At 40.1% G+C, this 13,720-nt stretch overlaps 1 protein-coding gene and 1 long non-coding RNA gene across 2 annotated transcripts in view; both read right to left on the bottom strand.

Annotated features, from left to right (window-relative positions):
- Positions 1–907: 907 nt before the first annotated feature.
- Positions 908–1,993, bottom strand: LOC143518355 (uncharacterized). Its single transcript, XM_077010795.1, has 4 exons — positions 1,740–1,993; positions 1,428–1,625; positions 1,153–1,346; positions 908–997 (listed from the first exon to the last, which is right to left on the bottom strand). The coding sequence occupies exons 1-4, from the start codon at positions 1,930–1,932 to the stop codon at positions 953–955; spliced, it is 630 nt and encodes a 209-aa protein (XP_076866910.1). The 5' UTR covers positions 1,933–1,993; the 3' UTR covers positions 908–952.
- A 9,131-nt stretch (positions 1,994–11,124) lies between these two features.
- LOC143518164 (uncharacterized) overlaps positions 11,125–13,720 on the bottom strand; it is a 34,462-nt gene continuing 31,866 nt past the window's right edge. Inside the window, exon 3 of the long non-coding RNA XR_013132065.1 lies at positions 11,125–11,316. This is a non-coding gene — a long non-coding RNA (uncharacterized LOC143518164). The remainder of the gene's footprint in view (positions 11,317–13,720) is intronic.

Genomic DNA, 13,720 nt, shown 5'->3' with positions numbered 1-13,720 from the left:
ACGTGCCGCTCAGGTTCGCAGTCGCTCCCCCACACAAAACACAAGACGACAGGGGAGCGAGGCGACAGTGACGAGCGGCACCCGCGTCACACACGAAACACTAAACATATAACACCACGAGCACGCACACTGGTCCACAGGCCCATTCACACGTACACTTCACCCACACAAAACATGAAGAGTATACAGGGAAGACGCACTGGTCCTCGCCGTGCAACACACAAAACAAACGCACGGCGAAACTCTTCCGACACACAAACAACGGACATGAAGAGCTGTCTCAGGGCAGACTGCCCTGGTCCTCGCCGTGCTACACACACACACACACAACACAAAAGCACGGCGGAGCTCTTCAAACAAAACACCACGCAGACAAACACTTACCACGAGACATGACCACGAACGAAGGAGAAAGTAAAGGAGACTGGCGGCTTCCGAAAGTGGCTGGTTATTCTGTGACGGGCAGGGTGAGCAAAAATAAATGGAAGCGATCACGCCAAGTCTCAGGGAAATAGGATGGTTTAATATGTAAAGTGCGCAAACCAAAACCCGTGAACTGATCCGAATTAAGGATATAATAACCAGCAGTCAACTGGTACAAAGACAAGACATATATAGACGAACAAACGACCCTCAGGTGAGACGGATCGCGGGCTCCGCCCACCTGAGGGACGAACACAACACCACACCCACAGGACAAGCTGCTGCTGTAGACGGGGGCGACCAGTAGGGGGCCGCCGTACCGTGACACCTTCACTTCTCTGTGTGACACTTACCTTGACTTATCCGTATGTAAATAAAATAAATGCTCTCTCATTCAAAGAATAAACAGAATAAATTATAGAGTTACACATACGTGTCAAGACAGACAAGACTGAATTTGCAATGAACTCAAATATTTTTTACGTAGTCTCAGCAAAATCTGTGACACAGAATCAAGGTTTATTAAAGGTTACTGTACCTTTTTCATTTTTTCAGGATTTGGTCCCCTGTTATTCTACCATGAAGATAAATCAAGTAAATGAAGCAAATCAGTAAAGTACAGTTCTAGAGGATTTTCATAACCTGGTAGTTGATTCATCTGTTCATGTTTCCAGACTAAAATAATAAGTAACTATAACAGGAATCACGTAACTGTTGAAGTGATGATACCTGATTCTCGATCCATGTTGAAACTCTGCTGAAAGCCTCTTTATTCTTCACACAGTCTAGAAGTCCCTGATCCTTAATGAACAGGCAGTCCACTGTGGTCGTGTTCTCCCTGGTTACAGATCTGCTGCTGTCTGGTATTGTGTAGTCTGGGTCAAATGTGTGATGGAGCACCACGAGAACAACAGGCTTGGAGTCTGTGGACAGAAAGCAGTTTCTATTTGTGTTTTGTGTAAATTTGTTACGTATAAGCAATATTTACAGTTAAAGTGTCTTACCTGCTGTTTCAGGGAGTTTTTTCAGTACTGCTTCAATCTCAGTTCCAGCCAGAGACACAATGGGGAAGAACAGCAGAATTACATCACACTTCTCCACTGTAGACACCTTCTGCAGGTCTGGTGTTTGTTCATGGAGCATTTTCATGAATCCTTCATGGCTTTGTGAAGAGTTTCCAGTCATAATAGTGGAGTATTTAACTGTTAGGGAAGAGAGAGATATTTCAAAGATTAATCTGGAAATTATTAATCTGTAAAATAAAGATAAAATATTGAATTTCTAACTTTAACATTTAACTAGATTACTTTTCTTACCTTTAGAAATGGTGTTTTGGAGATTTCTCTCTTTTTCATTTAACTCATTTTCTCTTTCCTTTAGCTTTCTTTCTCTTTCATATAACTCATTCTCTCTTTCCTTTAGCTTTCTCTCCCTTTTATCTAACTCATTCTCTCTTTCTGTTATGTTACTCTCTATTCCAATTATCTTTCTCTCTCTCATGTAACTCATTCTCACTTTCTGTTATCTTGTTCTCTATTCTAGTTATCTTTCTCTCTCTTTCATCTAAATCATTCTCTCTTTCCTTTATCTTTCTCTCTCTTTCATCTAGCTTTTTCTCTCTTTCCTTTATCTTCTCTTTATCAGGTAGCTCATTCTTTTTTTATCTAGTAGTTTCTCCTTTTCTTCTTGATCTTGGTGGTTCTTTCTTACTTTTTCTTCTTCTGTTTCTTGTTCCACCACATCCACCTGTTTGAGGTGTTGATCGTTTTCTATCACACCAACTTGTGCTCTATCATTAGGACTGTGTTGTGTGATGGGTACTGGGTCATGTATGTCAGCATCTCCTCTCACTGTATCTTCAGCACCACAGTTTGGGCTCTGATCTGCTGTGATCCTGCTGTTTCCACTTATTTGTTCTAGTTCTCCAGGAGTTCCACTCTGGTCTTCTTTACCTGCTGCTGTAGAAGACAATACATCCTATATACATATTGTACACATGTAATACATACACTCACACTACAATGCCTCATAACTGTACACTACATGCTAATGGTATAAACACATGTCAAGGACCAGCACCTTCTCTGAGCTGAACTAGACTACTGAGGAAGAGAAACAAGCCTCCAGGATGTGGTGTCCAGGACCACTGTTAGAACTTTGAAAGGTTTGGAGAACCAAACCAACAACACACCTGCTGAATGTTCATGAAGGATATTTTGAATATGTTGGGCTATTGGCTCAAGGAGGACAGTGTGATAAATGTAGCATTTATGTCAAAACAAATTCTCCATCAGTTAAATGAAACTTGCTTCTATTGTTATTTGCTTCTTTCTTTCGAACCTTTGGGACCACACTGTGTAAGTCCTGAAGGGCTAAACAAGGGGGCTCCAGAACTGATGTAGAATATCTGATAGTAAACTCCACCTTCTTCTCCACCTATGGGAGCTAACAGAACTGATGGAGTATATCTGATAGTAAACTTTTGCATTTTGATGACTGTAGAATTAAGAATAAGTTAATTGAAACTGATAAATTTGATTCCTTGTGAATTTGTATACTGACCTACCATTATTTAGTTTTACAAAGTTATTGTTACATTCAAACATTGCTGAAACAGATCATGTTAAACAACTGATATCTACTTGCAAGAGGTAACAGCACTGTTGGATTATATCTGATTTTATTTGATAGCTATGAAAGCGTTCATTCATCTTTAGATGAATGACTTTTACAGTATGTGAAAGTTATTAGCATTATAATTAACAGACTACAGTATACTTATTATAGTTCTTATTACGGCTAACTAGGATTCACAAACAAAGTGTTAAAGAATTAAATAACAATTGAATGCGTTGAACAGAAACGTTCAAGCATTACAATAACATCACTTACCTTCACTTCTCTGTATGACACTTACCTTGACTTATCTGTATGTGGGAAAAAAGCTCTCTCATTCAAAGAATAAACAGAATAAGTTATAGAGTTCTACATAAATGTCAAGACAGACAGGACTGAATTTGTTATGAACTCAAATACTTTTTACATAGTCTCAAAATATGTGACACAGAATCAAGGTTTATTAAAAGTTACTGTACCTTTGCCATTTTTTCACGATTTGGTCCCCTGTTCCTCTGCCATGGAGATAAATGTGATTAATACACCAAATCACCTTGTTTACATCAAGTACAGTTCTAGAAGATTTTATAACTTGGTACTTGGTCCATCTGTTCATGTTCCCAGACTAAAATGATAAATAACTATAACAGGAATCATAGGAAGACGTCACTGTTGAAGTGATGATACCTGATCCTCAATCCATGTTGAAACTCTGGTGAAAGCCTCTTTATTCTTCACAGTACCTGACATTTTAGCTTTTCTACCACTTTCTTTAATGCTTCCTCATTTTTTAAGCACTTCAATAATCCACAGTCCTCATAGAACAGACAGTCCACTGTGGTCATGTTCTTCCTGGGGACAGATCTGCTGCTGTCTGGTACAGTGCAGTCTGGGTCAAATGTGTAATGGAGCACCACTAGAACAGCAGGCTTGGAGTCTGTGGACAGAGAGCAGTTTTTATCTGTTTTGTTCAAGCCAAATTTGTTATTTATAAGCAATATTTACAGTTACTGACTAAAAAGTCTTACCTGCTGCATAAGTGAGTATTTTCAGTGCTGCTTCAATGTCAGTTCCAGCCCGAGACACAATTGGGCAGAACAGCAGAATGACATCACACTCCTCCACTGTAGACACCTTCTGCAGGTCTGGTGTTTGTTCATGGAGCATTTTCATGAAACCTACATGGCTTTGTGAGGTGTTTCCAGCTATAATGGCGCAGTACTTAACTGTTAGGAAAGAGAGAAGTATTTCAAATATTGATTTGGAAATGAGTAACCTGTAAAATAAATAAAGTGAAAAAATTAGTTTAGTATCTGTCTAAATAAATAGCTAGCTACATTTAAAGAGCTTAAGTTCTGTTCAGCGTAATGAGATACTGTATAACACAACTCTTGTTTCTGGCTAAAAACCTAGTGTCACTGCCTAAAATAATTTGTCCAGAAACACTTCTTCCATTGTGTTGTGACTGGATTTGCAGCGTTTCTGAATTTGCAGCGTTTCTGAATTTGCTGCAAGATGGGCTTTCTGGCCATTGTCGTCCAGAACGTATGGATTTTATCTGATAGTAAACTACACCTTCTCCACCTACAAGAGCTAACAGATGGAGTATGTCTGATATCGCCTTCATCTCCACCTAAAAGAGCAAACAGAACTAATGAAATATGTCTGATATTAAACTCTTTATTTTATATTGTGATGAATGTAGAATTAAGAATCAGTTAACTGAAACTAATAATTTTTTTTCAGTGTGAATTAATACACTGGTCTACTGTCATTTAAAGTTTTACAAAGTCATTGTTACTTTCAACCCTTTCACCTTCGTAAGGTACCAGCACTGTTGAAGTAGATCTGATAAACACCCCTGTTCTTCCTACAAGAGGTACCAGCAGTGATGGATTATATCTGATTTGATTTCATAGCATTGAATTTTATTTTATTTGAAAGCCATGAAAGTATTCACTCATCTTTAAATGAAAGGTGAAAGTCATAAACTTTATAAGTAAAAGACTAGAATATAATTGTTATAGATAGAATTATAAGAAACTACGATCCAAACACAAAGTGTTTAAAATTTAGGAATTTAATAGCAAGTGACAGTACAGAGGAGCAGATCCAGACAGAACTGAACCAAGACAGACACAGTTCCAAATAACCAGAGAACAAAGATACAAACGCACCAGTCAGAGTCGACACAGACAAAACGAAAATCAAACACACCAGACCAGGATAATAAGCCATGACAGAATGATTACTTCACAATGAGGAAGTGGGGACAGAGGGGTTCAGCCAATAGGAAGTGACATGTGCAGGACATTAATATTCAGGACATGGTGAACGAGTTGGGTGTGGTTTGTTTGATTGGGTTGGTTCAAGTGTTCCAGGAGTGTTTTGTAGAAGTGACCACTCACCATAGCACCTTATGCAGCACATTCTTTCTGCAGTGAAAAATGAGAAAGACCCAACGAGGACGTTGGGAGAGAGGGGTTCAGCCAATAAGAAGTGACATGTGCAGGACATTAATATTCAGGAGATGATGAACGAGGTGGGTGTGGTATGTTTGATCGAGTTTGTTTAGTTGTTCCAGGAGTGTTTTGTAGATGTGACCACTCACCACAGCAACATTCACAGCCCTTTATTTCTGCAGTGAAAAATGAGAAGGACCCTGTTATTTCCATATTATTATTCCATGTATTGTTTCATATTCAAATTAAAAGTCTAAGATGAGAGAACTCTGCAGGACATTAATATTCAGGAGATGATGAGTGAGGTGGGTGTGGTTTGAATAATCAGGTTTGTTTAGTTGTTCCAGGAGTGTTTTGTAGATGTGACCACTCACCACAGCAACATTTTACACAGCAAATTCTTTCTGCAGTGAGAAATGAGAAAGACCCTTTTATGTCCATATAATTTTTATGTGTTACTTTCCATATTCAAATTATACTAGTTCCTTAAAAATAGGATAAGCAAGCAGTCATCAAACAGTAATGATATCTTCAGTGAGACATTACAGTATGATAAACGTAATATCAAAGTCTAAGTTGAGAGAACTCTGCAGGTCATTAATATTCAGGAGATGATGAATAAGGTGGGTGTGGTTTGATTCATCAGGTTTATTCAGTTGTTCCAGGAGTGTTTTGTAGAAGTGACCACTCACCATAGCACCTTATGCAGCCCATGATTTCTGCAGTGAAAAATTAGAAATATTATTATTCCATGTATTGTTCCATGTTCAAATGACACTAATCTCTTAAAAACAGGCTGAGAATGTAGTCGTACCAAAAAATTAGGGAAATGTGCAGTGTGACATAACAGTAAATAAACGTAAGATCAGAGTCTGAGAGGAGAGAACTCTGCAGGACATTAATATTCTGGATATGATGAATGAGGTGGGTGTGGTTTGATTGATCAGGTTTGTTCAGTTGTTCCAGAAGTGTTTTGTAGATGTGACCACTCACCACAGCAACATACACAGCCCATTTTTTCTGCAGTGAAAAATGAGAAAGACCCTCTAATCTCCATATTATTCTTACATGTTAAGTTCTATATTCAAATGACACGAGTTCCTTAAAAATAGAATAAGTATGCAGTCATCAGACAGTAATGAAAGCTTCAATGATACATTACAGTATGATAAATGTAATATCAAAGTCTAAGATGGGAGAACTCTGCAGGACATTAATATTCAGGAGATGATGAACGAGGTGGGTGTGGTTTGATTAATGGGGTTTGTTCAGTTGTTCCAGGAGTGTTTTGTAGATCAAAACCACTGTGACCACTTACCACAGCAACTTGTCATGCAGCCCATGATTTCTGCAGTGAAAAATGAGAAATACCCTGTTATCTCCATATTATTATTATTCCATGTATTGTTCCATATTCAAATGACACTAATCTCTTACAAAAAGAGTGCAGTCGTACCAAAAATTAGGGAAATGTGCAGTGAGACATAACAGTAAATAAACGTAACATCAGAGCATGGACGTAGTTTTGATTTCATAAGTGGGGGGGACACAACCTGGGGTGGCGAACTGTTGAGCGGGGGGGGGGGGGGGGGGGGTGGTTGAATGAAAATTGTTGAGCGCTGTGAACAAAAATTGTTGAGCGGGGGGGAGGGGGGGGGGGAGCTCGGAGCTGCATGATCCTAGTGCTAGATTTGTCGCTATTTGGATATTGTTTTTTTAACCGTTAAAAAGTGGGGGGGACATGACTTCGTCGCTACTTAAATATTTGGTTTTAACTGTAAAAACTGGGGGGGACCAAAACCGGCTTTTGAAAAAGTGGGGGGGACATGTCCCCCCCGTCCCCCCCCAAAACTACGTCCGTGCATCAGAGTCTGAGATGAGAGAAGTAGGTGTATTAGTAACTACATGTGCTCCTACACCTGTGATCATGTGACCAGCATGATCAGGGTTTATGACATTAACCCTTTACTGGACAGACTGCTGCATTACACATGTATGGTATATTACGACACATCAGAGAAAAACCATCTGGGATTTTTTAGACTGGGTTCTACAGCATGTCACCAGGAAGGTCTTACTCGAGGATTCAGTGAATTGACAAAGCAACAGTGAACAAGTCTTTTAGAAATTAGGAAAATCACAGAATCACAATCACATCAGCACACTTAAAAGGAAATCTAATTCAACGTCACATTCTCCCACGGAAACTCCACTGAACTACCCATGTACACAGGCTGCTTTAACGGTAACGCACCTAAGAACATGGTCTGTTATGGTTTATTATGATTACATTATTATATTATAATCATATAATAATATAATCATGTAATAAATTAATCATGTAATAATGATATTCTGATATTCCATATATCCATTTACATTAAGCAGAGTCCAGCACACTTCTCTGAAACAGTCCCAGTAGCCCACACCAAGGGTACATATGATAACCCTGTGATTGACACCAACTGAAGCCATTAGATAAAACTGAGATTAGGATAATTTAGGCTGTGATCATGCCGTGTTTGCATAGATTAACACATTTCAGTCTGAAGTATCTACTCACCTCCGTTTGTCTTCCTGTCATGAGACACAAAGTTAATGTGCTTTCTCTTTCTGTTTGTGTTTTATATGACACAGACAACAGCAGTTGAATAGTCCAGTTAACACTGTACATCAATATACAGGACAAAACACATTCACAAACATTTCTGTGTCAAATTAATCAAGGCATTTATTTCATATTTATTTATATCAGACCATTTTAATGCATTTCACAACTATGTTCTCAGCTTCATTTTTTTTCTATACTGCATCAGGTCCTGATACTCAAATAACTGTTAGTAATCCCCCTTTGGCCACCAGTGGTCCTCCATAAGACTGGTAACCATGGCTACCTGCACTACCTGCCTTAGGGTCGTTTGCCGGTCTATATATGCAGAGCCGGCCCTGACCAATGTGGTGCCCTAGGCGAGATTTTGGTTGGTGCCCCCTGTATCATCAATCATCGGGTTGATTGTGTCACAAAATGAGAGACCAATGGAGCACGCCCCCACGATTCTAATTCGATAATATGATTGGTTGATAAAACTGCCAATCTATAATAAAAGCTCTCAGTGTAAAAGGGCCTTTCTCTCTTTTACCTAAAAACAACGGTGTGAAATATTCTGATTGGTTGATTTTTTATTTCACCGCTGAGGTTTTTTTCAAGCACAAGTACGAAAAGTGGATTTGAATGTTGTTTAATGTGCCATATTTTGTCAATTGTGATTTTTTACACCCCAATCGAAATTTGTCCTCCGCTTTTAACCCATCTGTGCAGTCAGAACACACACACACACACTAGTGATTACTAGGGGGCTGTGGATCACACGTGCCCAGAGCGGTGGGCAGCCCTAGCCCGGCGCCCGGGGAGCAGTTGGGGTTAGGTGCCTTGCTCAAGGGCACCTCAGTCATGGCCTGCCTGGGAATCGAACCCACGACCCTCCGGCCACAAGACCAGTTCCCTAACCGCCAGGCCATGACTGCCCCAAAGCCGATTTATAGGAAAAATACAAATTATTGGTGAAGCGTTATTAACATATATTACATATAATAGATAAAGCATCCTTTTTAAGATCAATTAACCTTCAGAGAAGGCGTTGAAGTCCCTGACGGTTCGCCAATGGTATAGTGTTAATTCACCACATATTACCATTATATTACCTGTTTTTTGCCGCCTTTCCTCCTCCACGTTTCTCATTTTTCTACCCTGGGCACCAGAGGACTTCTGCCTTGTTGACGTCTTTAGGAGGAGATGTCACTCACTCTGTGGTGTCTTTTCTCCCCACAGAGAAACAGTAACGAGGTGCGCAGAGCGCGCGGGGGAGGGCGGGTTGGCGCGCGGGTGATAGGTGTCGTGTGTTGTTAATATAAGAATTATTAATTTGACTAATATTATTACAGTAAACAATAAAATTATGATTATGTGGATTTTGCTTGGGCCATGCGGTGGACTGGCGACCTGCCCATGGTGTACCCTGCCTTCGCCCGGAGATGCTGGGATTGGCTCCAGCCCCCCCGTGACCCCGACTAGCAGGATTAAGCGGTTCAGATAATGGATGGATGGATGGATGGATGGATTTTGCTTGTTTTCACATTTATTAATTGCGCCCCTAGCATTTGCCTATATCGCCTAATGGAAGTGCCGGCCCTGTATATATGTCTTGTCTTTGTACCAGTTAACTGCTGGTTATTGAATTCTTCATTTGGATTAGCATCACAGGTTTTGACTTTCAAGTGCAGAAAGTCAAAACCTGTGATGCTAATCCAAATGAAGAATTCCGTTAAATCATTTTTTATTAGATTAGACTCTGTGCCTGATTTCATACCAATTGTGGTTATCCTCCATTTTATTCATTCTTTAATTATTTAACTATTGATGTGAAAGGTTGCATATATACCAGTGACAGAGACCAGTTTACATTTTTATGCATTTACTGTACAAAAAATATTCTGAAAAAATATTAATATGACTATTTGTTTTGCTGGATCTGAATAGAAGTTACAATGTGTTTTGAAACATTCAGTGTAGACATTAAGATTTAGGAAAATTATATTTTTTCTATTTTTATTTTATTTGTCTATTAGGTCATTTGTGACGCCGGAGGTGTCGGGACAGAGGCAGCCGGAGGCATAGGTTGCAACGAAGGGAGTTTATTCTCCATGTCAGTGGCAATAAAAACAAACAACGAAAATCAGGCAAAAAGCAAAACAAAGGACGTAGGCAGTAAGCAAAAGAACAGCCAGAGAGGTCCAGTGTGGCTTCCAGCGGGGCAATGTGCAGCACTGGACCGAACGACCTGCGGGCTTAAAAAAGAGACACATAATTGCGTACAGATGTTAATAGTCAGGAGAACGGGATGGTAGGAGTGGCTGCGTGCTCGGGGGTGTGTGCTGGGATCGGCTGCTGGCCGGGACGTGCGCCCTCTGGTGGCGACCCGACCCCCTCACTGTGACATCATTACTACAAGCATGAACTAACATTTAGACTACACCATAAAATCTGTAGAACACCAGTTTGTCAGTAATTGTTTTAATGGTTTCATAAACACATCAGCATCATCATAGTGCAGCAGGATGTGAGATGGTATGTGGAAGTGTACTACATCTGCAGTTCAGGTCTACTCCTGAACAAGCAATAATTTGATATTCCATCTAATAGTGTACATTATACACGAGAAACGATTCCACAAGCATTTGTGTAGAATGAACTAAAGTTCAATGCTTATTGAAAATGTTTTTCATCATACTCTTTTAATGTATTCCACAACTCTGCTCACAGCTTCATTGTTCTCTCTGCACTGCAGCAGACCCTGATCCTCATGGAACAGACAGTCCACTGTGGTCGTGTTCTCCCTGGTTACAGATCTGCTGCTGTCTGGTACAGTGTAGTCGGGGTCAAATGTGTGATGGAGCACCACTAGAACAACAGGCTTGGAGTCTGTGGACAGAGAGCAAGACTTGATCTTGTGAGCAGGACTTTATCTTGTCAAACATGATGGAACAGTGTGTGCCCAATATCTTATGTGTTCACAATGAAGAGGCTCAGAGTTACCTGCTTCAGTAATGAGCTTCAGTGCTGCTTCAATATCAGTTCCAGCCCGACACACAATGGGGCAGAACAGCAGAATTACATCACACTCCTCCACTGTAGATACCTCCTGCAGGTCTGGTATTTGTTTGTGGAGTATTTGCAAAAAGTGTCCACGAGAACCAAGTGTTTTTCCACTTATGATACAGAATAATTTTATCCGGTTTCTGAATTTCCTTCTGGAATCTAAAATTCGATAAAATTTATTGCAGGCTTCACTTCTGTGACTTAGGAACAGTATATAATTCACAAAAAAACCTTTATACCTCTACAGCAGAGATCTCACAAATTCCAACAAAAATATTGTCATTTAAAGCAATATTTTATTTTCAGAAAATGGTAAACTGGTGTATGGAAGTTATTCTGTGTCAATATTCAAATGAAAATGTAATACGCATTTACATTTACATGTTCCACTCTTACAAGCAACTTTGAGCTCAAAATTCAAATTCAAATGCAATAGTTCCATTTACATTTGTAATGTGATAGACGTCTATTCATATAGACGGCAGCCAGATAAGTCGGCGGTTCCCCAGTTGTGTAATTCGTGAGCCCGCGTTGCCGATCAGTCATGTAGTGTGAAAGCCACAACAACTGAAAGACTCGCGATTACAGCACAACCAGTCGTGTAGTGCGAACGGCACAAAAACCTGACGACTGAAAAGTCATGCAGTGTGAACCTGGCATTAGGGATCATAAATCAAGACCAAAACTCGCCTGTACTGCTGAGCCAGAGCCAGAAACTATATGGCTCTGTGCTGAGCGTGCTTTAGTCCCGTCCTGATTGGCTCCCTGAGGTGGAAAGGGGAACCCGATTGGCTGAATAAAGTGGAGGGCTGTGGAATCTGATTGGAAGGCTGACGGGATCTAATTTGACTATAATTTGACTATAGTGGAAGACCATGGAAATGAAAATGCAATCTGCTCGGATTGCATTTTCAAGATGCGTTTTGACACATTTTGAGCGCTGTTGGTATCGTAATGTTAGTGCAAACAGGGGTGGCACTATTTCTCCATTAACGTTTGAATATTGACATCTTTTTAGCGTGGTGGTGAGGTTGAAAATTAAGTTTCAATCGTGTTATCACGAAATGCCCAGCTCCTTTACGGCGATATAAAACATATTAAACATTAATGAATCTCCGAACAAAAGCGCTTAAATCAAAATTTCCTATCCCATCTACATGCCTACCGAGTTTTAGACGTCTACGTGCAGCCGATCGCGAGATATCCGGCTTTGAAGTTGACCACAAAAGTGCACCCCGCGAGGGGGTCTCCCGACATATCCGTTTACAAAACATTTATGTTGTGAAATGTCTTAATGTTTTGTCACCTAAAAATCGTTTACTAATAAGGCTTTAATTTAAGACCTTAACAGCGTAGATCCGTTGTGGTTAAGTACCTTAAAAAGCTTGCTCACCTCACTGCAAAAGTTTCCGAAATCCGCTTCCTGAATGAGACACTCCGACAAATCTGCCCCCTAAGAGTCACAGAAGCATTTTTAACGCTGATTTGATCCCTCATTACAAAGCTGCAGCGGTTCTGCTTTGATTTGAGTGGTTTCTATTGGTCTAAAGTGGGGTAGTGACTTTGAATGACAGGTTTTACAACCTCTCCCCCGGCGAGGTGCGAAGGGGAGGGGGAGAGCATGAACCAATAAGCCCACAGAGACAAGCTGGAGCCTCAGAAGTGATTGAAAGCTGTTCTAACCAATAGTTTACTTCCTTCCGAAGCCAACCAGCCCTCATATGACATGATTGGTCAAGTATATTTTTAAATTGAGCCCTCGGAAACTGGCGCTTCATTTCCTATTTCGGCCGCTAGCATAGCAACATAAGCTAACCCTTTGCTAACCTAAGCTAAGCTCCCCAGAACACACTGTTCGGCAAAACTGAAGCAGCCATGGATTATTTTGTTCGTTTTTATGCGGATTGTGGATACTTTTGAACATAAACGGATTACTTTGTGTGGAATATATGGGCAATTTTCGGAATTTTCGCCAACCCGGAAGTGAGATGGTACACCAGCTACGACGCGATTCTACGTACTGTGAGTAACAATGGATAATTTTTCATAAGCGATATTGTACAAAATATATATTCTAATACTAAACATTAACTAAGCGTTAGATTATAAACAGTTTTAGAGCGTTTGAGTGCTGCAGCACTCTGTATCGTGTCGGATGCTACCGGAGTTGGCTACGGTAACCTAGCTTATGCTGTCGGACTATATTGGACATAAATATGATATCATAACGTTCATATTTGGACATGGAATTTAGTCATTGGAATTTTCTGGTCTTTCTGTAATATGTGCAGCGTTGTTGTTTGAAATGGCTCATCGGTTTCGTGTATGGAATTTGTTAGTATGTTAGCTTGGTTGACTAAGGGTGTGTACCGGGTGTGGCACATACTTAGCACATTTGGACAGGGTGTGGTGAACTGGACATTCCTTGGAACAAAGTGGAATAACTTTGCAATGCTTGCATGGATTTGCTTCATTTTTTCTGTGTTGTTAGAAAAGACCCTAGCGAAACTTTTTGCAATTTCCAATAAGAGATTTGAATAACTATGTGAATATACATTCCAGT

The sequence above is a fragment of the Brachyhypopomus gauderio genome, chromosome 7, assembly GCF_052324685.1.
Source record: "Brachyhypopomus gauderio isolate BG-103 chromosome 7, BGAUD_0.2, whole genome shotgun sequence".
Taxonomy (NCBI): domain Eukaryota; kingdom Metazoa; phylum Chordata; class Actinopteri; order Gymnotiformes; family Hypopomidae; genus Brachyhypopomus; species Brachyhypopomus gauderio.
The sequence above is the reverse complement of the archived record's forward strand: the minus strand, read 5'-3'. Positions and strand labels throughout refer to the sequence as shown.